The sequence below is a fragment of the Hyaena hyaena genome, unplaced genomic scaffold (genome assembly GCF_003009895.1).
Source record: "Hyaena hyaena isolate Hyena2069 unplaced genomic scaffold, ASM300989v1 scaffold_270, whole genome shotgun sequence".
Taxonomy (NCBI): domain Eukaryota; kingdom Metazoa; phylum Chordata; class Mammalia; order Carnivora; family Hyaenidae; genus Hyaena; species Hyaena hyaena.
Genome location: NW_024080901.1, coordinates 1,013,091 through 1,038,804, shown reverse-complemented (window position 1 = coordinate 1,038,804; position 25,714 = coordinate 1,013,091). Strand labels below are relative to the sequence as shown.

At 33.4% G+C, this 25,714-nt stretch overlaps 1 protein-coding gene and 1 non-coding gene across 7 annotated transcripts in view; both read left to right on the top strand.

Annotated features, from left to right (window-relative positions):
• SENP6 (SUMO specific peptidase 6) overlaps window positions 1-25,714 on the top strand; it is a 111,894-nt gene that overhangs the window by 31,784 nt on the left and 54,396 nt on the right. For 3 of the 6 annotated variants that reach the window (XM_039245783.1, XM_039245779.1, XM_039245782.1), the window contains exons 4-7: window positions 2,239-2,381; window positions 3,396-3,500; window positions 8,249-8,269; window positions 18,800-18,870. In XM_039245783.1, the coding sequence (XP_039101714.1) occupies window positions 2,239-2,381; window positions 3,396-3,500; window positions 8,249-8,269; window positions 18,800-18,870 (340 nt within the window). The remainder of the gene's footprint in view (window positions 1-2,238; window positions 2,382-3,395; window positions 3,501-8,248; window positions 8,270-18,799; window positions 18,871-25,714) is intronic. The other 3 variants (XM_039245781.1, XM_039245784.1, XM_039245780.1) reach the window with 2 other exon arrangements.
• On the top strand, window positions 14,759-14,865 carry LOC120240922. The gene has a single exon (XR_005530778.1). It is a non-coding gene; the product is annotated as a U6 spliceosomal RNA (small nuclear RNA).

Sequence of the window (25,714 nt, the reverse complement as noted above, 5' to 3'; positions counted from 1 at the left end):
CGTTTTCAATTGTTTCCCTTGATTTTGACCACGTCCAATTTCTTTGAGACTGCTATGAATGTTAACTGCATATGAAAAATCACAGAAGTAGTTGGCCTAGAAAATTATTTTTTCGAAGTGAAATATATTTACTTTTGGCTTGTTACTAGGAGCATTAGCAATCTCAATCTCAGATCACCTTAATCCAGTGCTTCTTTAAGTGTGTTCTCTGATCAGCAGTAGCAGCAGCATCACTTGGAGACTTGCTAGAAATGCAGATTCTTAGGCCCACTCTAGACCTAATGAATAAGAATAAACTGTAAAAGGTTGGACACAGCAATTTAACAAACCATTCAGGTAATTCTGATTTACACTAAACATTTGAGAACTTCCTTAATTGAACAGAAGGTTGAGATGATTAGAAGCTGGATTTCAATCTGTATGAAGGCTGTTATTCATAGGCTATAATTGTGATCCAAATTTTGAGGGTTTATGAGGCCCTTCACGATCTGCATCTTTTTGTCTTCTAGCTCACTGTCAGAAGTTCAGACTTAGCCTCTCAGTTGCATCCTTTGGAATTAGTAGATGCCTCCGGGGAAAATACAAATCTGGGCTCAGATCTCTTGGGTTTCTTGTTCCTGATCTTAGTTCTTAATTCTTCACTGCCTTCAGAGTCCTCATATATGTCAGACATACATTTTTTTAGTTTGCATTTTGTCCAGCTTTTTTTCTAGTTGTTTTCAGAGGGTAGAAGTATATTGATCTGCATTACTTACTGTGCCATTACCAGAAATGGAGGAGTCTGAAGCACATGGCTGTAAAAGATTAGGAAGTAACAGAATGTTTCAAGGAGGAGAAAGTGATAAGCAGTGTGTCAAAAATAGGTCTTCTTGGGGGCACCTGGGTGGCTCAGTCAGTTGAGCGTCCGACTTCGGCTCAGGTCATGATCTCGCAGTTCGTGGGTTCAAGCCCCGCATCGGCTCTGTGCTGACAGCCAGCTCAGAGCCTGGAGCCTGTTTCAGATTCTGTGCCTCCCTCTCTCTCTGACCCTTCCCTGCTCACGCTCTCTCTCTCTCTCAGAAATAAATTAGGGAAAAAAAAAAGATCTTCTTGGAATTTGGTAATATAGATATGCCTAAAAATAAGAATAGTGTTGGCACAATGAACTCTGTCCTCAGGAGGACTTTTTTGTGAGATATTTTTTAGGGAACTGTTAGGTTTCTGCAGAAATCAATTGGGGAATAAAAGCCAAGTTTGTATCTTCCTACAGCTGTATTTTCTTGTAAATGAGTGAAAAATATTAGGCTACCATTTCAAAAATAAAGTAAATAAGAGAGGTACCTGGGTGGCTCAGTCGGTTGGGCGTCTGACTTTGAGCTCACAGACTGGTCTCATGGTTTGTGGGTTCGAGCCCCATGTCAGGCTCTGTGCTGACAGCCTGGAGCCTGCTTCGGATTCTGTGTCTCCTTCTCTCTGCCCCTGCCTCCCCCCTACCCCCCACTTGTGCATGCGCTCTCTCTCTCTCTCTAAATTAAATAAACATTTAAAATAAAAAAACTTAAGAATAATAAATATGAATGATTTTGAAAATCTTGTTTTTAGGTAAATCATCACTAAGAACTGAGGACCTTTGTCTTATGAGTCTGAAAGCAACTTTAAATGTCTGATGAGATGAATGTAGTAAGAGTAGGTGTCTTTGTTTAAAAGAACTTTCCAAGGAATGGGCCATCCTATTGTCAATCATTGTAATCTCTCCAAAGCGATTATTGATATGTTCTATATTATCATTTGCAACAATGAAAGTATCAAGATATTTCAGTTTCTGTGTTTGTATAGAAACTCTGATGTTAAGGCCAAAGTCCTTGTACAAGTTGAAATGATGACTACTCCATTTGGCTGTACTTGTCCTACAAATAGCAGCAGCAGGGGAAATGTTTTTTTTTCTTTACCTCAGGAAAGAGCTGTTTGCAGATAGTCTACCCTTCATGTCTTCTGTTTTTCTCTTTTAATTATCTTAAATACTTTTGGAGACATTTAAATGAAGAAAAAATAATATAAACACCCATGTTCCTACATATTTGTGTTCTCTTTAGGAAAGAAAGTATTACAGTTTAATTATTATTCTTAAATTCATGCCACTGTCATCCTTCTCTCTCATCTCCAATAGCTGGTACTATTTTTACAGCTTTCTTAATAAGTGGGTTTTCAAACATATTATGGTGTTTATTGATTCTTTAACATTTATGGATCTTTTTACAGTTAAATCGTCAATCTGAAATTGTTCCGACCAGTTCTGGTGATCCCTGGAAGACATGTGCAAAACGAAACAAGGCTGACAGTTTAAAACCTTTGAAAGGCAACTCCATTGGACTTAACATGTTGAGCAACAATAAGAAATTGAGGTATAGGCACTTCTACACAGTCCTACAGATAAAGGGTTTGACACCAAAAATTAACTTCCTTTGTGGTCAGTTGTCTCAGCCTATACTTTGACTTTTTTAGCAGTGCCAAGAGGTAGAGGGTGTGAACTCTTTGCTTTGAATTTGGGGATTAGGATTGATTGCAGTGATTTTTTTGGTTCTGAATAAAAATATTGTAAGAAAAGTTCCAGTAGAGTGGGATTTCATAAGATGAGCTTCCTCTCGTATAGTTAGTAAAATTTTGTCGTAATATTAGAAGTAGAAGACACTGGAGGGTAGAGTGGTCACGTCTCTTTTAGGGGACACTTAATCAGGATTATCTTGATCAGGGATTTTTTTTTTTTTAATTTCTCTTCTCTTCTAGATATAATCCTTAGTGGTTGTCATAATGAACTACTTTTACTGATATGATTGTGCTGTTATACCTTCCAGAAACTGGATTGAAAAGCACTGTTTCAATTTCAGTTTTGTCAACTTATAGATAGAAAATTGTGGTACATAAGGCTAAGTAACTTTGAAGTCAGTGGCAGAGTCAGAAGTAGAATTTGAGACTTCTGGCCTTTTTTTTTTTACAATTAGTGCATTTGATTTTTATTTTGACATAAGAAATCTTTGTAACGTAGTTTAAAAGTTTTTTTTTATGTATAGTCCCTAACAGAGAATAAGAAAAAATATATTTGAATTAATTTATAGGATACCTTACAGTACAAAACATTCATTTGGATTCCTGATTTATATTCTAGTGTTCTACTCTTTATCTTCTTTCATGAATTGTACTAGAAATATTTCAGAGACAAATTCAGAAAGTGGAAAACTGATGGACAATTTAACATAGTTGGTTTGATCTATAAAAATACATATTTTAGTATGAAGCTTTTTGTGTGTGTAGCTTTTGTGTGTTTAGCTTTTAGTGTTCAGATTTGAAAGGGTTTATTTTGCATAGGTTTATGTAATTTTTCCTCTCTTCAAATTATTCTTTGTTTCTTGCATCTGCAGTGAAAATGCACAAAATGCATCAGTATGTTCAGGAACTGTAGTTCATGGTAGACGTTTTCAACATGCTAATGTACAGACATCACTTGTAAAAACAGCAGCCCAAAGGTAAGGATTCTAATTGCCTTTGTTTAGAGTATACATACCATCCTCTTTAACACTTTTTCACTGTTTTTTTCTTCTTCTTTAACCAACTTTTTTATTTTGGGGAACTTTACTCTGTTTCTGTTGTCTGTAAGAAGATGTCCTAGAATTTTATTCTTATATTTGCTTTTGAATAAACCACATTCTGTGAATAGACACATAAATAAAAGCCTTTTTCTTACATTATATTCCAGTTAAATTAATCTGATTTTACAACATTGACCATACAGCATTTGACAAGAAATCTTCAAGTGGTAGTTTTACTCTGATAAGTAAAGCTAGTTATTAGCTTCCTTTCTTTTTAATATTTTTTGGATTTCATAGCTTCAAAATAAATCACATTATTAGCTTTGAGATAATTTTGTGTTTTAATAGTTTTAGTAGATTTGGATGTTCTCATTGATCATGAAAGTAATACTTGAACCTTGAAATAACAAAAGTAACAGTGGGGAAAGCTTGGTGTTTTAAATGCTTTAGAGGTTGTTCATAACCAATGGTTATGAAATTTCAGTTGAATTTCAGTTTTGAGTCTGTTTCAATTGACTAGGAAATTCTTAGGCTCCAACAATAAAATAAATAATCTAATTTTTGCATTATGAATAGTTGTGTAAAATGTTTTTATAAATAGTAAAATTTAAAGATTTGGTGCATATGTTCTTCATTTTTAAAAAATACCAATCTAGATTGTTGCTCACTCAGTAAATGTGTCCTGACTCTTAGAAACCCTTGCTATATTTGCTATGTACATAGATTTGCTATAGTATAATAAATTTTCAACTTAAAAACCTTAAATCTTTCTTATACTTCCAGATAATAAAATCTTTTGCTTAAATGTATTATTTTTATCATAGTTTTTACAAAAGGTATTTGAGGAATACAACTAAAAAGACCAAAAGAGAAATTACTGCACATACCAAAAACTTGGCTTATCTTACTGTAAAGTACACAAATCAAGGTCTCTAGCCAACATGTGGCACAGACATGAGAATAAATAATAAAAGGAGAGTAATTATTAGCAAAAAGGAGAGAGACATTGTTTTCACACCCTGATAGAATCCATTGGTGACAAAGATTTGTCTTTTTTCTGAAATGTGGTCCATGTTGAAATACTCATCTATAATTTATAATCAAGTGAAATATTTTGCAACCAAAATTATGATTGCTTCTGAACTTATTTGTTAATTTGGAGTTATTTGTAGTGTGACCTCTTCTCTCCATACCTCCTTTTATCATTGTTAATGTAAAGAAAACTGACTTCAGTTTGGAAATTGGTTTGTGTTTTGTTTTATTCTAGGTCTTGGCACCTATTATACTTTGCATATGTATTATCGTTCTGCATGAAAGGTTAGATTCTGTTAATAGGAAATGACATTTACTAGTAAAATATTGTTTCCTTAATAAAACAAATTTGAATTAGTTTGTATTTAGAGAAACAATTCTGAATGAAAATACTTGTTCTTAACAACTAGGGGCAGTTCGCAAAACTGAAAAGTCATGTCAGCAGGACAGATTCTATTTATGTTTGTCTCTTACTGACAGAATAAACATTTCTTATTTTTACTAAAGTGCGATTGTCATTAAAAAGGTTTTGACATTCAAAAACAGGTCACTGAGAGTTTTTCCAATTTTCTTCCTTCAAAATCACTGAGTGATTTTGTGTTACATACCAGGCATAGATGAGGTACAGAGTAGTCCAAGGTGAATATAACAAAGCTGCCTTCCAGCTCAGGTTTGATTAGGGTGGAGGACAGAAAGACAAGTAAACAAATGATTACATGGTAAGTGTAGTGTAGTAGACACAGTTTGCATAGTGCTGTTTATAGAGAAGGGGGCAGTGAAGAATTCACAAAGGAAGTATTAAAGGCGGTTTGTTTGTTTTTTAAAGGTTAGAGAAAGGGAGGGAGAGAGAGTGAGCGTGTGAGAGCAGAGGAGGGTCATAGAGAGAGGGGGAGAGGAATCCCAAGAAGGCTTTGTGCTGTCAGCACAGAGCCCAACGCAGGGCTTAATCTCACACACCCTGGGATCATGACCTGAACCGAAATCAAGAGTGAGACACTCAACCGACTGAGCCATCTAAGTGCCCTAAAGAAGCTTTTGAGTATACTCGTTGGAAGAGAACACTCCATGTAGTAGGAACCCCATCTCCAATGCCCTGAAGAAAGGTTTCACCAAAATGGTTACTACCAAACCTTTGTAGTGTTGTGTTGGCAGAGTTGTCACACTTCAGATGTGGTGTGCACCCTGGTTTTTACTGGCTTTTGTAGTTTCTCCTAATTTTTCTTATTTTCTCAATTCTTAATTTGAAATTAAAGGAAATGCCATAAGCTGATAATTCATACACATAGTCCTCTTGGGGAGAGTGGTATAACTTGTCTTTTGAAAGTAAGTCAGACCTGCATTTTGGATAATTAGTTTAGTAAGATAGGGGAACAGGTAAATCACACCTTTTTAATCCAAAGGGAGTGCAGTGAAGATTGTTAAGATATCTGATCAGATTAGTATTATTATAACTACTCTTTGGGAGAATATTAGGATTTCAATCTATTTTCTTACTGCTATACAAATGTTAATATAAGTCATATTTAAAAGAGAAGTTGTCTGTATACTCATAGTGATGAAGGAGGGTAGTCTTAGTGTGGAAAATGCAGAAATTAAAAAGTCTGTATAACTCTATATACCATCTCCACCCCTGACTTCAATGAGATTTGCTAAAAGAGCACATTTACTGGTTTATGTTTTATTTACATTTTCACTTATTTTTGTTTTTGTTCTTTATTAAGGATAGGTGAAAAGACTTGTCAGGACCTTAGGGGAAATTGAATGTGTACAAAAGCATATATAATCCATAAATGGGAAAATGGGCTCCTGGAATAAGCAAGATTTAATTATTAATGAAAAGCACCATTTTGAAAGAATTTTTGAAGTCTTAAATCAGGTCATGGATACCAGAATCAATCAGTTTCTCTTTTTTCCTTCCTTTAAAAAATTTTTAAGAACACTAGTACAGCACTAGTTCAAGAATGAAATAGTCCAACAAGAATGTAAGTTGAAATTTTTACAAAGTCCTACATTACTAATAATGGCTTCCCTATGCATTTTTTTTAAAGCTTTTTCTTTTTTTTTTAATATGTATGCTCCTCCATAGCAGCCCTTCATAATAAACACATATTAGAATTTTATAGAAGTATAGTCACTTAGAAATTAGATATCTTATCATAATAAACACATTTTCTTCAAAGATAAGAGAAGTGAGCATGGGCATATGTATATATTTTTTGTTTTGTGTTTTTTGTTTTCTTCCTAACTCCCTTGGTTTATTGGAAAGAACCAAACCTGTTTCTTCTACTGCTACTCTGTCTTCTACCTCTTTTCTTTATACAGGTGAGTTTAAAACACAAAATTGAGAGACTACTAAACTCTTCTCGCTTCTTGGGTACAACAGGGTAGAGCTAGAAAGGGCTGTATTAGGTATCGATGCCTAACTTTCAGTTTTCATTTTACTTTTCCTGGATATAAAGCTCCAGAAGAAATAGATATATAAGATAAGCTGGACTTAGTTAAACTTTCATGTTTATGTTTTATTGACTTTAAGAGGGGTATGGTAATATTCCATCACGTTTTTGTCATTTTTCTAACATAAATTTATTTTACAGAGATTATCCTTTTTTTAATAGTAAAGATAAAACTTCAAATATGGTATTCATGTAAGCTTATGATTCTTTACTATTGAAAATTTTTTTTAAATAAGAATATTTTCAGTGTTGTATAAAACCACGTTACCATTTTTTCCCCTTAATTCACTATGATTGATATTTTGCTTGTTTGTTCCACATTATTGGAATGTGAGAGTTTATACGAAGACTCAGAGTTTGTAAACTATGTTTTGCTTACGGTTCTGAATATTTTGTTCATTTTATAATAAATAATTGATATTTTACTTATTTGTTCCACATTATTGGAATGTGAGTTTATATGAAGACTCAGAGTTTGTAAACTATGTTTTGCTTATGGTTCTGAATATTTTGTTCATTTTATAATAAATAATTCTAGGATATGAATGTTACTCTAATTTAAAGGTTTTTGTAATTTTACTATTGAGTAATTGATATTGATAGATTTTTAGGTTTTCCATGAATGTGGCGAAGGGTGGACCTGTTACAAATTATATTTTTGATTAAAGGCCATGATTTTAAATCCTAGGCCTTTCCTTGTGTCTAAAACCGTATGCTGCTGTATTTAATCTATGGCTCTGCTGTATTTAATCAGTGACTTTTATGCAAAAGTTCCAACCTTAAAAATTTTTTTTTCTTACTCAGAGGCTAATTATCACACCTGATAACAGAATTGGCAGTACTAAAAATTTATAACTGTCAGGAAATTTTATTGTTCTTTGAAGACTCTTTACATAACTACTCTAAAATAACCTATCATCAGATGGTTGATGGTTAAATAAAGCTCTTTCAAGAATCAGTATCTTTGTACATCCTTTTTTCTTAAATATGTTTAGATATAAATTATTTTCTGTATTAACAAAAACTGAAAAATACTTATCTGACAAGATTCAAAATTTAGTATATAACCTATATATAATGTGTTTAAAACAAAGTAATCACATTAGAATTTTGCCTTATTGACCGCAGTTACTAAACTACAATGATATATCAAAAATGAGGTCTTGCCTCTTACATTTTTTTTCTTTTTCATGTTTTAAGCAGTCTGGACCAAAAGGAAAGGTAAGCATAATATTGATGAAATTAGAGCATGGATATAACAGTAAGATACCAAATTATTTATATGCTATGAAAAATATCCATTGAATTCATCAATGGATGAATAATGAATGAATAATAAAGCTTATTAATTTTAATAAAAGGAAACATTGATGGTAGAACATGATATTTGACTTATGTGGGTAGTGTTAACCATAATTCTCAATATAGTTATATATTTATGTTGATATGACTACTTTCCTTTTAAAAGTAGAATATTTTAATGCCTTAGTAAAGTTGTTTTCAGTTAAAGCATTAAAATCTTCTTGTTATATTTTACAGATATACTTTTGTTTTTATGCTTTACTAGATAGAGTTGACGGAAAGTGGAACTAGAATGCCTTAAGCATGGACTTAAAACTCTAAACATCAGTGTATTCCTATTCTGACCCAAAACAGAATTTTATGATCGCTGATTGTTCACTTTGTTATAACATTGACAGGCATATATCCTTTAGCAGAAGTTTTGAATGATGTAAATAATTAAAAAAACATTATTAAGAATGCACAATCATTTAATTATGTACTTTTAACTCTGTAGTGTCTTTAAAGGTGTATAGAAAGCAAAGAGGACAATTTCTGTTATTTTATAAAGTGCATATATTCCTCCTTAATGAACACCACAGTTCTGAAATATAAAGATCCTATCAGCAAAAAATTTAGGCATATTTTCAAATTCTGAAATACTTCACAATTCTTACATGTTTTAGGTGAATGCATTGTGCAGGTATTTTACTATCTACTGGGGAAGAAAAATTCTTTTCTCATGTTTGTTTTTCTCTTTGAAGAAAGCATTGTTTTCTGTCAGATATAGATGAGTCATTATATCTTTAAAATTTTTCACTTGTAAGTGCTACATATTTTTTGAAAAGCCACTAGTAAGATTTAAAAAATATAATTGCTAAAGAATATACATTTAACTCTTTATATAATCATACGCAAAACAGACTTGTTTTATATACTTTCCTGTATGCTATACTAGATAAAATAAGTACTCTAATATTCTAATTTAATATGCAGATCTTAGATTATTCTCTTTTGCATTGTAGCTTTGGAGGGTTTATACTGATTTTTTGCACTGTTTTGGCTTATGCATATTTCTGTAGTGGAAATTTATTCATTGATACATTCAGCAAATATTTCAATGACTTTATGTGCCAGGCACTATTCTAGGAGCAGATAGAAACCCCTACCCTCTTGGAGCTTACATTCTTGTTGGAATAATACTGGAATGGGAGTCAGAAGATGTGGAATTAGGTAACTAGCAATATCAGTAGGCACATAACTTACTGTAAAATGAGGATAATATTTGCCTAGTTTTAAAGGAGATTTGTGGGAAGCAGTGAGATGATTATTTCAAACTGATAAAACTATAAAATTTGAAATTTCTGTAGTAGTAATAGATATTGGGGGAAAAATGTAATAGATCTTGAAATTCTGTCAGTCTCTTGTACTAAGATTATTGCCAGGGATTAGATATGAAGCAGCAGCTTGTAATGAATATACCTCAGGGCTTTATTCAGCAGCATCGTTATTAATCTTTGGATCCTTATCTAAAATTATTTTGTGTTTATCTTTGTTAGTGATCAGCTGAGAACTTTTGTGTCAGTACATTTTACTTTGTGAATTCTTTTCACAGAAGCTCTTTTGTTCCCTTCTTGTGAACACTAAGCCATATCTTTTTTTCTGATCCTTAAAGAGTACTAGAAGGTCCTTTATCTTTATCCCTCAACACATGAGAGACTATAAATTTTTGAACTAAATGATTTATTTATAAGAGAATGGTTTATCTAATAAACAAAAATTAAATAGTTGTGGAAGGTTAGTCTTTTCTAGACTTTTTTTCATTTGTACACTGGGCACAATGAGGTGTGCTTTATGTTTAAAAATAAGCTGGAATAGGGGTGCCTGGGTGGCTTAGTCGGTTAAGCGTCCGACTTTCGCTTAGGTCATGATCTCGCGGTTCGTGGGTTTGAGCCCCGCGTCGGGCTCTGTGCTTACTTCCAGCTCTGAGCCTGGAGCCTGTTTCAGAGTCTGTCACTCCCTCTCTCTCTGACCCTCCCCTGCTCACGCTGTCTTTCTCTCTCTCCTAGAAATAAATATAAAAAAAAAATAAGCTGGAATAAATAATCAATAGCAGTATTAATATCTAGAGCTTGCAAGCTTCAAAAAATTGTAGCCATGTTGTTATTGTTGTTTTAGGTGACTTTTACAACTTGAATGACTCGAATTCCTTTTTGACTCATGGACAGATGGTTGTAAATACAGTGTATCTGGTAGCACCAGCAACCTGTAATATTTAACCTGGTATTAGAACAGTTTTTCCTCCCTAGATAAAGAATCTGTTGACCTGTTATAAAACTGAAGCATACAGTGATTTTCAAGTTTAAAATTTTTTAAAATTCTTATTTATTAATGTAAAAAGTATGTGGATCTTGTAGAGAATTTTGAAGCAATAATAAAATACAAAGATGAATAGAATATAGTGAAAGAACATATGTGAAATATTAGGAATGTTTATATAAAGAGTGTGTTTGAAGTACAGATATTACAGAGATTTTATAATTTCCTGAAGGCTCTCAAAATAGAAAATTGTATTATTAGGATCCTGATGCATTTCTTTCCACTGTTTTATTCCTGTGTGCTTTTTAATATACTTAATGCATGTGGAATCATAATAAAAGTACAGCTGCATATTCTGAATTTTTACATAAATACAGTGTTAACATTTTCCACCGTCACTGTTGGCTTTTATTTATTTATTTATTAAACATTTTTAAACATTTATTCATTTTTTGAGAGACAGCACAAACATATTAGGGGCAGAGAGAGAGGGAGACACAGAATCTGTAGTAGGCTCCAGGCTCTGAGGTGTCAACACAGAGCCCTATGTGGGGCTCGAACTCACGAACCATGAGATCATGACCTGAGCTGAAGTCAGACGCTTAACCAACTGAGCCACCCAGGCATCCTAAGTTGACTTTTAAAAATGATTTTTAATGAATGCATAATAGGTAATCCTGCAGGTATTCGAAATTTATTTACTCATTATTTCATTACTCTTACATATGACACGAGAACAAATTTGTGTACAAATTTCTAAATGAATCTCTTAAGATAAATCTCTGTGAAAGGATTCTTTGGACTAGGTCACAGATGTTTTTAAAGCTCTTGATAAGTGCTACTAACTTGTTCAGAGAGGTAGTACCAATTTATGATAGTATTATAAACTGCTGTGTAAAGATACCTGAAAATAAAATTATAGTCAGATGATACTATCTTCCTTGCAATTAGAAGAGTCATCTGAAACCTTGGAAATAGTAAAGTTGAGCAAGATGATAGGCTGCAAGACTAATAGTATTAATAGTTTCCTTCATTCACCTCTGATCCATTGGAGTATATATTGGAGAGACCAAAATTATATTCACAGCAACAATTAAAATTAAATACCCAGTAATAAAGTTAATAGTTATAAAGTCTTTATAAATATATCTAAAGACCTACTCTGAGGCATATATTATGTTCCTGATTGGATTTACTCCTTAAAGTAAATAAAATGCAATTTTAGACAAAATCTCAGTGACTTTGTTGTCATTTTAAAAAATTTGACCAATTAATGCTAAAGTTCGTTTAGGAGAGTAAATATTTGAGAACAGCAATAGACTTTTTGTTTTTAAAGAAGAATAAATGAAGAGAAGAATGACTTGCCACATAAAACATATTGTAAAGAAAATAGTGATTGAATATGGAAACCTTAGAAGATTAGGAAGAAAGAGAGTAAGCAGACTAGAGTCTGGGTATATTCAGTTTCCAACCAGGATGTCCAATCAATAAATATAAACAAATTTACAGTGTCTTTATTATTATTTTTAATGCTTATTTGAGAGGGAGGGTGAGAGAGAATCCCAAGGAAGCTCCATGCTCAGCACAGAGCCGAATACAGGGCTCAATCCCGCAACCATGAGGTCATGACCCGAACAGAAATCAAGAGTTGGATGTTTAACTGACACTGAGTAACCCAGGAGCCCCTGCAAGTGCCTTTAAATGCCTGAATTATGCTATTCATGAAAAATTATTATTTTGAAATTTTGCATGGTGGGCAGTAGTGCCTCAATTTTTATCAGCAGTACCATTCTTGTGCAGCAATGTTTATACAGTTATTTGACCTGATAAATGGACTCCTGACTGCATATTGCCTTTTAGATATACATGTTTATTCATTCCAAATATTTATCAAGTGCTTGCTATGTTCTAGGCGTAAGATTATAGTGGTGAACGAAACAGACAAGATCCCTGTATTCCTGTGGTTTACATTTTTATGGGCAAAGACTGATAATGAACAAGTAAAAATGAAATAAGTTCTGTGTAAAGAGTAAAATAGAGTGATATTATAGAGAGTGACAGTAGTGACAGTATGGTTTCCTTAGATTACATGTTCAGAGAAACTTTTTAATAGAAAGCTAACATTTTAAGCAAGGACCAAATGAAGAGTCAGCATGCCATGATCACAGAGATAGCTTTTCCAAATAGGGAAGGGAAGGTGCTAAGATAGTAATGCAAAAATGAGTTTAGTGTGTTCAGGGAATAGAAGGAATGACCACTATGACTGGAGTTTGGGGAGCAAAGGAGAAAACGTTATAAAATGTGGGTTTGGCCATGGCAGCTAGGACCTAGGTCTTAAAAGGTTTTGTAAGGTGATCTGAAAATCTTCCTTTTTTTTTTTAGTTTGTTTATTTATTTTGAGAGCAGGCTTCACACTGTCAGCATGGATCCTGATGCAGGGCTTGAACTCATTAACCATGAGATCATGGCCTGAGCCAAAATCGAAAGTCAGATGTTTATTTTTAGTGAGTATGTGTATGTGTGTGCGCCAGAGGGGCAGAGACAAGGAGACTGAGAATCCCAAGGAGACTCCTGTGCTGTCAAATGCAAGCCCAATGCAGGGTGCATTCTCATGATCTGCGTGAGATCATGACCTGAGCCAAAATAAGTGTTAGATGCTTAACTGACTGAGCCACCCAGGTGCCCCAGATCTTTGAGAGTTTTTAAAAAGCAATCTTTTGTATATGATTTATAATTTGGTACAATAAGAACCTTAAATCAGTGGAATTCAATTAAAGCTAAGCATGTTCCACTTTCCAAATATCAGTGTGCTGCAAAGGAAAATCAGTGTAGTCTGTGACTACATATCAAACCTGTCTCAGCAAAATGTGGGGCTTGAAGAGGTAGAAAGGTAGAAATAAAAGAAATCTTAAGTCCTTTTTCTGGGAGGAGAATTGGTAGGGGTAGCAGTAATAGGCTTTTAAAGACCTCCTCTCATTAGGGATGCAGTAGAACATCTTGTTTAAATAAATGTTTGGAATCTTGATAACATGTTAACAGAAATTGTAATTGGAATAAAGGTTGAGAGACGAAAGGTAACTATTTGTTAAATTAATTAGGGAGGGAAACAAATGAATAGTAATTGTGCAAACAGTAAAAATAGGGGGAAAGAGGAAACAAATAATAAATACAAATATTAAAAAACAACTAATAAAAATGAAAACATGAACTCTATCAGTTGTTACAGTAATTGTGATCAGGTTGAATATATTTAGTAAAGGACAAGTTGGTTGGATTAAACCTACAATATAGTAATATTGTTTCTATGAATCCGACAAATTAACAATCTATAAGGTAAAGAATTACAAAAGATGAAAACAAAGCATGAGTATAATTTTAATAATAAGATGGAGTTAGGGATTAGAAGTACTAAATAGGAAGGGCACCTGCGTGGCTCAGTCAAACATCCGACTCTTGATCTTGGCTCAGGTCATGATCTTACAGTTCGTGAGTTTGAACCCCGTGTCAGGCTCCACACTGACAGTGCAGAGTCTGCTTAGGATTCTCTCTCTTCCTTTCTCCCCCTGCCCCCACTTGATCTCTCTGTCTCTCTTTCTTAAAATAAAAATTTTATTTTACAAGAAGTACTAAATAGGAAGAAGGAGCATGTTTTTAATGGGTATATAAAAGTATAACAACTTACGTATAAAATCTCCCTAAATATTGGAAATGCAAGAAGTTCTTAGAGTATAGCTGTGGGAGATTTTTAGTATATCTCAGAAAATTACACCAATTTATGAATTTAACATAAGGTTGGAATAATGAAATTTAACATTTGAATATGAATACATTTATTTTATAGAAATGTGTATCTTTTAGATCAGTTAGAGCAATGGGAAGATTAATAAAATGAGCTATCATTAAAACCAAGCAAAAACAAAAACTCAGCACCTAGATCCTTGCTTCTAAAACCACTCTCTAAGAAAAGGAACATAGCAAAACAGCTGATTTTAGGGATGGGTTAGGGAAAACACAAAATGAGCCTGAAATGTCCTGTGTTGTTAGAAACCAAGCAAGTACTCAAAAAACAAAAGGGCATTTACTTGCTTCAACAGCGCATTAAAATTAAATGTTAATGTTAATTGTTAATTAATGTTAAAATTGTAACATTACAGAGAAGATTTTCAAGGCCCTTTGTAAAAGGATGACCTGTGGATTATGGAGCATTCTATATTTCTGTAAACTTTACATTATATGTATTTTACCAGAATTAAAAAAAAAAACCTGACATCACATCAAGTGGACAAAAGGAGCCAACTGAAAGCACTCCCAAAGACCAAAACTAAAACAATTGGATTATAACTTGAAGTGTAAAATAAATATCCATATATCATATTGATAAAAATGAATAAATGAATTCTGTATTTATTCAATTATCCTTGGGTTTTACAAGCTATATAAAATGGATTGAAGGAAATGGACAGTTGTTTATTATAGAATTCCAAATAATTTGTGTAGACACTCCACTCTTCAGGAAGTAGGGTTTAACTACCCTCCTCCCTTTTGTGGGCTGGACTGACTTGTTTATTTCCAAATAGAGTATTGAAAAGGAAAAATAGGTAACTCTAGAATGGAGAAATCTAGCAAACGCTCCCTTAGCCAAATGATCAAGGTTAACATCACCAGTGATAAATCATATTGATATTATGTACCTCCTGATATGATGTGATGACAGGGGCACTTCAGCTCTGCAGTATCCTTTCCCCTAAATTCATAACCTTGGTCTAATCATGAGAAAAACATCAGAGTAACCAAGGTTAAGGTACCTTCTACAAAATAATTATTCTCTTCTAAAGTGCCAAGGTCATGAAAGATCACGTAAGACTGGGAAACTGAGGAGCCTAAAGAGACATGACAGCTAAATGCAGTGGATCCTGGATTGGATTCTGGAACAAAAAGATATTGGTAGAATAGCTGGTGAGATTTGAGTAAAGTTTAGCGTTTAGTTGATAGTAGTGTACCAGAGTTTCTTTTTTGACGTATATATGATTATGATGAAGGTGTTAACAGTAGGAGAAGCTGGGTGAGGAATACAATTCTGAATTGTCTTTGACTCTCCTGTAATTCCAAAATTAATCCAGAATTGAATTTATTTTAAAAACCTTTCAGGGCTGAGGCCTATCTAACCTTTAATAAAGAAGAGCATTTTGATGTTATTTCAATAATTCTGCACAGAAGAAAAAAAGCTTTCCAGTTGTTTAATGAAGGTTGTAAAATGTTGGGTCCAGGAGATGAGTTGTTTATTTTTATTTTTTTTAATTTTTATTTATTTTTTATTTTTTTAATGTTTATTTATCCTTGAGAGAGTGAGAGAGAGAGAGAGAATGAGGAGGGAAGGATCAGAGCGAGAGAGGGACACAGAATCTGAAACAGGCTCCAGGCTCTAAGCTGTCAGCACAGAGCCCGACACGGGGCTCGAACCCACAAACCGTGAGATCATGACCTGAGCCGAAGTCAGACGCTCAACTGACTGAGCCACCCAGGCGCCCCCCCGCCTTTTTTTTTTTTTTAACTATACAAACAGAAACCCTCCCAAGCAAAAAAATCCTCCCACTTTTGTAGATGACAGATGACAGAGAAGCTTCTATGCTTCTGCTTGGTTTGAGAGAAAGAAGTATCTACTAATAAATTAAATTGTAGACTTGAGCTTCATACCGGCTTGGAGTTTGAAGTGTTAGTATCTGTAGAGTGATAGCACCCTCAAACCAAGACATTAATATAAAATTTAGTTTTTGATCACCTAACAATTTTTTAAAAAACTGAATTTTTACAAACACAAGATAGTTTATGGCTAGAAATTTTTAAAAAATTTTCTCATCAAAGTAATGCTATTTTTATCCTCAGATTCTTATATTCTTATATTAAACTTTAAGGTATGCCTTTATTTCTGTAATTGATTCATACATTTTTTAAAAGATAAATTAGTTTTTCCTGTATATATAAGGAAACATGTAGCAAATACTCAATACATTATAGCTATTAAGGTCTGGAAATTTTGGTAAATACACAGAATAGTTAATTAACATTATAATACATGAGGAAGTCATAGATATTATATGATGTATTCTGTGTGGTGTTTGTCCCTCATTAGCAGTGCATAGTTCAGTGCACTGTGTCAGATTGCAAAACAAACGGTGCATTCAGTGCAGCATTTTCACCAACCCCTGCACATGTATGATTGGTTGTGTCAGGTGATTTATGTCAGTCATTACTGAATAAGTCTGTGTTTCTAACATACCCCGGAATAAGTCATCAAATAGGTTCAAAGTAACAAAATCTAAAATAGCTATTTTTTGATTTTGTGCCCATTTTCTGTTAAATAATTATTTTCTGTATTGATGATCTTGAGTATTTAAGAATGTATACTATTTGTGTTATTCACTATTTTACCATAATAGTATCATTGTATTTTGCTTCAGATTCATTGCCTCTGTTGCATTTTAAAGTTGGTATCTTTATTTTTCCAAAGCAGATAATTATAAAAATTAGAGATTAAAAGAATGAATTATCTGATGTAAAGATAAGACAATATATAATATATTCCCTTTAGTGTGAAAGTGCATAAAATATAAAACGATGAGTTTTAAGTTCAGTAAAATTAGCTGAAAACCTATCTTCTTCATAGTGCTAGTATTATCTCTAAGGCAAATTTTTATCTTTACAACTTATAATCTCATGATGATGTCAGGGTAGACATTGCCCAGTTGTACAGAAATGCTGCTCAATAATGAAAATTCCATTACTTATCAGTATTGATGCAATTTACCAGATTTCAGATTCTGACATTGTTATTTAATAATTGTTTAAGCATAGGCAAGTTAATTAACTTTTTGTGACTTCATCTCTTCTATATAGTGCTAATAATAGTATATATGTCATAAGGTAATTGCGAAGATTCACGTACTTAATAGATATAGAGCACTTAGAACAGTACCTGGCACATGATGCTCACTATATGCTAACTGGTAATACAAATACACTACTATCATTACTCTTCACTGTTTTTTCTTGTGTCATTTTCTTATCTTGTTTTCAGTTTAGGCCCTTTGACTTTTATAACATAAGAATATAAAATTCTTTTAGAAAAATTTCTTTTTTAGGATTTTAATTTACTTAATTATATTACTCTGATAGGTATTGATTTCTAGTGTGAATGAATTTACAAATAATAGAATAGCCTCTTTTATTTTTAATTCCCTGGCTAAGTAAAATGGGAATATGTTTAGAAGTTTTTATTTAGGGTGAGAAAGTAGATATTGTAGCTTCCAGGTTTATTGCACTTTTTAAAAATCTTTAATGCTTTTGTCCCGCAACTAGCTGTAGGTTTTTGGCTTTACCCCCAAATTAGTGTATATTTGGATTTATATAGTATTTTAGAATCTTCATTTATGGAGGATTATGTTCAGAGTCCTGAAAATTGATTGTATATAAAGTCTGACAGTGTAATATATTTTTAAAAGTATAATTATATCCCCATAGTATAGTACAAGAATAAAAACTTGTTTCATAATTGCTGGTTTTGTATGTAACATTTTTTGTACTGTTTTTCAAATTGTCCTCAAAGTCAGTATCCTAATCACCATTTATTCCTTTAGTTATTGATTTGTTTTTAAGTACTTAAAAACATTTACCAAAAAATTGGGCGAATTGGATATTATTAAGCTGTTTTTTTAATTCTAAAAATGTATGACAATGAAGTATTACATGTTCTTATTTTTAATGTTTTTTATAAATTGACTATGACATCAGTTCCAAAAGAAAACTAAAGTTTTGTGCATTGGGGGAATAAATATATAACTTTGGTGACTACTTTGAAAGGACAATAATTTAGATTCATTTATTAAATACTTATATGAAAGTCTGTTTGCTGTGGGCTCTGATGGATTAATTCTAAAACGTAGTCATTGTTCTTAGGGATCTTACAGTGTAGTAAGCTTTAGTATATTTGTATAATACTGTTTTATTATTTTATAGTATCACTTTTTATATGGCAAGGAAGCTATGGTTTGCCTTTTATTTGGGATTACTTTTAATAAACATAATTCCTCAACTTTTTGGTTTTGAAAATATATTTTTCTGTTAGAATAAATCTATATAAATTTACTCTTTTAGGAAAGAATACCCACCTCATGTCCAAAAATTTGAGAATAATTCTGTAAGGTTGAGTCGGCCTCAAGGTGTTGGTAAGTGTACAGTTTTATTTATTAACACTTGTGACACGTTTAAATAGTTGTATGAAAAAAAGGTAGAAATAGAGATATGACACTGGTTTTAGAATATTCCGAAGTATAATAGAAATATGTAGAAAAGCATTTTTTATAACTGATTTGAAATTTTACTTAACTGTGACCTAACATTTTCAGGGAATAGTTGCACACTGAGGAGATCACAGTTTGAAATCTTTTTTTTTAATTAGCATTTTCACTAAATTCAGGATCCACATATTAACTGCAGATGGAGTATAGTTTTAAAATTGTGTTTGGTTGAACTATTATAATCCTGCATAATGTAGTTTTCTTGCTTTAAATTCTTGTAGTTATAGTCTTAAATTTAGAATATATTAGGCCACCACTGAATTTAAAAGATACCATGCCTGATACAATTGTATTAATAATAGATGTAGGGAAAAAGTTGTGAGTAGAAATTTTTTTCGTTGAAATAATCTATTAATATACTAATATTACATTAGTGCAAAAATAAAGGCAAATAGTATTTATGGAAAATGTTTCACCATCAAATTGATTTTTGTTATCTAGAATAATGACTTTTTAAAAAAATTTTTTTCAATGTTTATATTTAACAGAAAGAACGAGAGAATGAGTGGGGGAGGGGCAGAGTGAGAGAGACAGAAGATCTGCAGGCTTGGTTCTGACAGCAGAGACCCTGATGCAGGGTTTTAACTCATGAATCGTGAGATCATGACTGTAGCCACAGTCAAACTCTTAACAAACTTAGCCACCCAGGCACCTCTAGAATAATGATTCTTATTCTGTGTGTATGTCTTGTTTGTCCCAGGCCTTTACTTGAAACCATAGCACTACTGGTTCTTATCCAAAATCTAATTAATTTAAACAGCTGGACTTTCCTGCTAGCTAAGAGTTTGTTTTTTAAAGCATCTGTATTCTTTTCTAGTCTTGAGTGGAAATCTTTTATTTGTATATTGAACATGGTCCCATTTTTTAAAGGGAATATTCCAAACTCCTCTTCATTGTTTTTATTTTAGTTTGTTTATTTTAAGAGAGAGAGGGAGAGCGAGCATGAGCATGTGTGTGAATGCGAGCAGAGGAGGGGCAGGAGAGGGGGAGCGAGAATGACAAGAAGTCTCCACACACTGATAGCGCAGACCTAACGCGGGGCTCAACCCCATGGACCCTGAGATCATGATCTGAGCTGAAATCAAGAGTTGGACACTCAACCGACTGAGCCACCCAGGCACCCCTATTCATCCTTTCTTAATAATTTTGTACTTATTATGAATGTGAATTATTCTACTTGGCATTACCTACTTAATGCTCATTAAGTTTAGTAATAATTGACTACCCTTTTCAGCATTCATTCTGTTATATCTTAAGTCTACTGAACTCTTACTGGATGCTGTACTCATTATTTACTTTTATCCTAGCTCCTTATCCAAGATCCTTTAAGCTAAATTTAACTTTACCTCCATTGAGATACAGAGGAAACCGAAGCACAGAAGGATTAGATTACTTACTTACTCATGTGCAGGGGTCCAGACTCTGCAAGCCACGGTTGACCCGGAGAGTGAGGGTTGGAGTTGGTGAAGATACAGAGCCAGCCTCTTCAGGTGGACTGCTCAAATTTATTTTTCAGTTTAGGATTTTTATAGCAAATCCAATCAATCATTCTTAATCTACATTTTTAGAAAGCAGTCATGAGACTTAACATTTCTAAGTTTTCTTGGCAACAGTGATTTCACAGTACACGATTTCCACTTAAACCAATAAAATTTAACCAGGTAGTCATAACAAAGTCCTACATGTTCTTTACTACGTATGACAGGGTATCTAAGGATAAGTGAAGCATATAGCTAGAATACATGAGAACACAGTGCCCTTTAATTGTTTAAGTTTAGCGGGCAAGCAAGAACAGGATTTACTTGTACCTGCAGTTATAGATGATAGACTTTCACAACCCCTTACTGAGAAAGAACAATATCAACATTTATCATAGAGGACATGTGGAATTGTTATACATGGATCAACTAGAGTTTGGTCTCTGCATTTACAGGTTTCATTCTTTGGCCAGAACAATTCCTAAGTCGCTTCCTCACAGGCTTGAGACCGGGGGCAACAGGCAAATATTTCTCTAACACTTTTCCAAGAAAGTTCTCTAAAACTAATAAGTTTTGTTTTGTCTCTGCTTAAAGCATAATATGTAGTATTATTGGCAATTAGACCCCTACAAGGAAAATGAGTTCCAGGTGTCTTATAGACCCCATGCATACCAGACCGTCCCCAATTTTGCCAGTTACTACAATAAGCATCAGACAACATCCTATTGAGGGGACGGGCATGATATATAGGTGCATTCCATTTTGGAGGAAGAGGGGGAACTTTAGGCAATTCTGGTTTCATATTAACCCTAGAATAGACTAACAGCGGAGGTGACAGTAAAAGGCACAGACTAAGCAGAGAAGAAGAATTATTCAGGGGGTTCTTCTGACTGCCTTGCAGTCTATCCCACAGGTTTTTCCCTGGGCCTTGCCATCAGGGATGACCTGTGCAGTTTTGGTCTCTGGCACTCATGGACACAGAGCTGGTATTGCAGTCTAGGCCTAGATGATGCCAATACTCATGCTCTCTCTTTATCTCAAAATAAATACACTTAAAAGAAAAAGAGGATATTGGAGTGCCTGGGTGGCTTAGTCGCTTAAGCACCAGCTTCTTGACTTTGACCCAGGTCATGATCTCATGGTTTGTGAGTTCCAGCCCCTTGTCAGCCCAGAGTCTGCTTGAGATTTTCTCTCTCCGCCTCTTCCCTGCTTGCCGTTTCTCCCTTAAAATTAATAAATAAACTTTTTAAAAAAATTTAAAAAGAGGTTATTGAAAATAGGAATACAGAAATATTTAACAAATTTGGAATTATGCAGGGAGAACATTTTGGTTTGTAGATTGATTGATTTATGTTTTAAAAACATATATTGTCTTCTTGCATACTTAAATCTTTGCTGATAAAGTCAGATTGTAATAAATTTTAAATTATTGTTTTGGGTGTTCAGTCACTTAAAAATTCTAATCATATCCTTAAAAGTATTAAATTTACATTGAAAGATAGTGAGGAAAATCCTTTTGTATTTCTTGAATAACAAATCATTAGGCTGAATATTAGTTTAGTTTCCTTTATCTAAACAATTGTACCCAATGTTTGAATTCAGTTTTTTTTATTACTAATCTATGAAGAGTCACTAACTTTAAAAAAAAGTGTATATGTGAGAGAGATTGATTGACTTCTTGATTGGTTCATTCTGGGAAGTCCCTCTGCTGTCTTAAAACACAGAATACGCAGAAGAGAATATTGGTACCCTTGATAAAAGGGTCCCACAGTGTGTGTGCAAATCCTGGTGAGGAATGAAAAGTAAACTAAAGCTATCCGGACATGATTACAGGCTACAACTTAAAGTTATTTTCTTTTATTAGTATTACTTTTTACTAATGTTTAGTTGACATGAAATAATGCATTAGTATCAGGTGTATAATATAGTGATTCAGTGACTATAAATTATGCTGTGCTTATCACACATGTAGCTACCATCTGTCACACAACTATGTGTATACACCACAATTACAGTGGCATTGACTGTATTCCCTGTGTGTGCCTTTTATCCCTGTGACTTACTCACTCCATAGCTGGAAGCCTGTATCTCCTACTCCTCTTTGCTCGTTTTGCCCACCACTCCTCACTCTTGGCAACCATGAGTTTGTTCTCTATATTTATGAGACTTTCTGCTTTTTGTTAGTTTGATTTGTTAGATTACACACAGAAGTGAAATTAAAAGACACTTGTCTTTAGGGGCACTTGGGTGGCTCAGTTGGTTAAGCATTCATCTTCGGCTCAGGTCACGATCTCACAGTTTGTGGGTTCAAGGCCTGCATCAGTCTTTGTGCTGACAGCTTGGAGCTTGTAGCCTGCTTCAGATTCTGTCTCCCTCTCCCTCTCCCTCTCTCTCTCTCTCTCTCTCTCTCACTCTCACTCTCTGCTTGTGTGCTCTCTCTCTCTGAAAATTAAATAAACATTAAGAACAAAGGTATTTGTCTTTCTCTTTGACTTGTTTTGCTTAGCACAGTACCCTTTAGGTCCATTCATGTTGTCACAGAAGGCAAAATTTTGTTTTTTTTATGTCTGAATCATATTCCAGTGTGGGGGGGGGAGGGGCACCTCTTTATCCATTCATCTGTCAATGGACCCTTAAGTTGCTTACATATTGTGGCTATTACAAATAATGCTGTAATAAACAGGGGTAGATAAATAATTTCAAATTAGTTTTTTTTTTAATTATTTGGGTAAATACCCAGTAGCAGAATTAGAGCCTATGATATTTCTATTTTTTAGTTTTTTTGAGGAACCTCCATACTACTTTCTATAGCGGCTGTACCAGTTTACATTCACACTCACAGGGAGTAAGGATTCCCTTTTCTCTACATCTTCATCAATACTTATTTCTTGTCTTTGATTCTAGCCATCCTGACTGGTGTGAGGTGGTATCTCATTGTGGTTTTGATTTGCGTTTCCCTGATGATTAGTAATGTCGATTCATCTCATGTGTCTATCTTTGGGAAAATGTTTATTCAGATCCTCTGCCCATTTTTTAATCGGATTGTTTGTCTTTTTGTTGTTGAGTTGTGTGAGCTTTTCATGTATTTTTGATATTAATCCCTTATCAGATAATATCATTTGCAAATTTCTTCTCCCATTCACTTGGTTGCCTTTTGTTTTATTGATGATTTCCTTTGTTGTGCAAAAGTTTTTATAGTTCCAATTATTTATTTTTGCCTTTGTTTCTCTTGCTTGAGGAGACAGATACAGAAAAATATTGCTAAGGCTGATGTCCAGGAGTTTACTATGCGTTATTTTAGGAGTTTTATGGTTTCCGGTCTTAAATTTAGGTCTTTAATCCATTTTAAGTTTATTTTTGTGTATAGTGTAAGAAAAGTGGTTCAGTTTCATTCTTTTGCATGCGACTGTCCACTTTTCCAAGCACCATTTATTGAAGAGACTTTTTCTCTTTTGTGTATTCTTGCCTCCTTTGTTGTAGATTAATTGAGCACCTAAGTGTGGGTTTATTTCTGGGCTCTCTATTTTGTTCCATTGCATTATGCACCTGTTTTTGTGCCATTGCTGTACTATTTTGATTACTGTAACTTTGTATTATAGTTTGAAATCTGAGATTGTGATAACTCCAACTTTGCTTTTCTTTCTCAACATTGCTTTGGCTATTCAGGGATTGTCATTCCATACAAAATTTAGGATTATTTGAGCTATTTCTCTGAAAAATATTATTGTGTTTTGATGGGAATTGCATTGAATCCGTGGATTGTTTTAGTATGGACATTTTAACAATATTCTTCCAATCCATGACATGGTATACCTTTCCATTTATTTGTGTCATCTTTAGTTACTTTCATCAGTGTCTTAAAGTTTTCACAGTACAGGTATTTCACATAGTCGGCTAAATTTTTTGTAGATATATTACTCTCTTTGATGTAATTATAAATGGGATTAAAAAGTTTTCTGCTAGGATATTTGTGTATAGAAAACCAACCCATTTCCATATAGTTTTTATTCTGCAACTTTACTGAATTCATTTATTACTTCAGATAGTTTTTTGGTGGTCTTTATAGTTTTCTATATGTAGTACCATGTCATCTGCAAATAGTTTTACTACCTTACCAGTTTGGTTGTCTTACAAGTTTTTTCTTGTCTGATTGCTGTAGCTAGGGACTTCCTGTCCTATGTTGAATAAAAGTGGTGAGAGTGGAAATCCCTGTCTTGAGAAAAAGCTTTCAGCTTCTCGCTGTGCCTTTGTCCTATGTGGCATTTATTATGTTGGTATGTTTCCTCTAAACCCACTGTACTGAGAGTCTTCATCATGAACAGATAATTGGAAATTTTGTCAAATGCTTTACATCTATTGAGATGATCATGTGATTTTTATCCTTTACTTTGTTTAGAGATGTATCACTTTGATTGATTTGTGGATACTGAACTGTCTTTGCATCCCTGGAATAAACCCGCTTCATTGTAGTGAATGATCCTTTAATGTATTGTTCAGTTAAATCTCCTATATTTTATTGAGGATTTTTGCATCTGTGTTTATTAAGGGTGTTGATATATAATTTTCCTTTTTTGTATTTTATTTGGTTTTGGTACATGTAATGCTGATTTTGTACAATGAATTTGGAAGCATTTCTTCCTCTTTTTTGTTTTGGAAGACTTTGGAAAGGATGGGTATTAAGTCTTCTTTAAATGTTTGTAGAATTTACCTGTGAAGCTATCTGGTCCTAGACTTTGGTTTGTTGAGAGCTCTGATGACCAATTTTGTTTTGTTATTAGCAATTGGTTTGTTGATATTTTCTATTTCTTCCTTATTCACTCTTGGAAAATTATGTTTCTAGGAATTATCCATTTCTGCTAGTTTGTCCAATTTATTGGCATGTGATTTTTCATAATTGTCTCATAATTCTGTGTGTTTTTATGGCGTCAGTCATAACTTCTCTTTTATTTCTGATTTTGGGTCCTCTCTTTTTTTCTTGGTGAAAAAGATTTAGAACTTTGCTCTTGGTTTCATTTTTTTCTATTGTGTTTTTAGTCTCTATTTCATTTGTTCTGCTCTTATCTTTATTATTTTCTTTATTAATTTGGAGCTTTGTTATTTTCTGATTCATTTATGTGTAAGGGTACATTTCTTAGAGATTTTTCTTGTTTTTTTTAAAGTAGGGCTATATCTCTATAAACTTTCCTCTTAGAACTGCTTTGATCTATTCCAAAGTTTTCTTTTTTTTTTTTTTT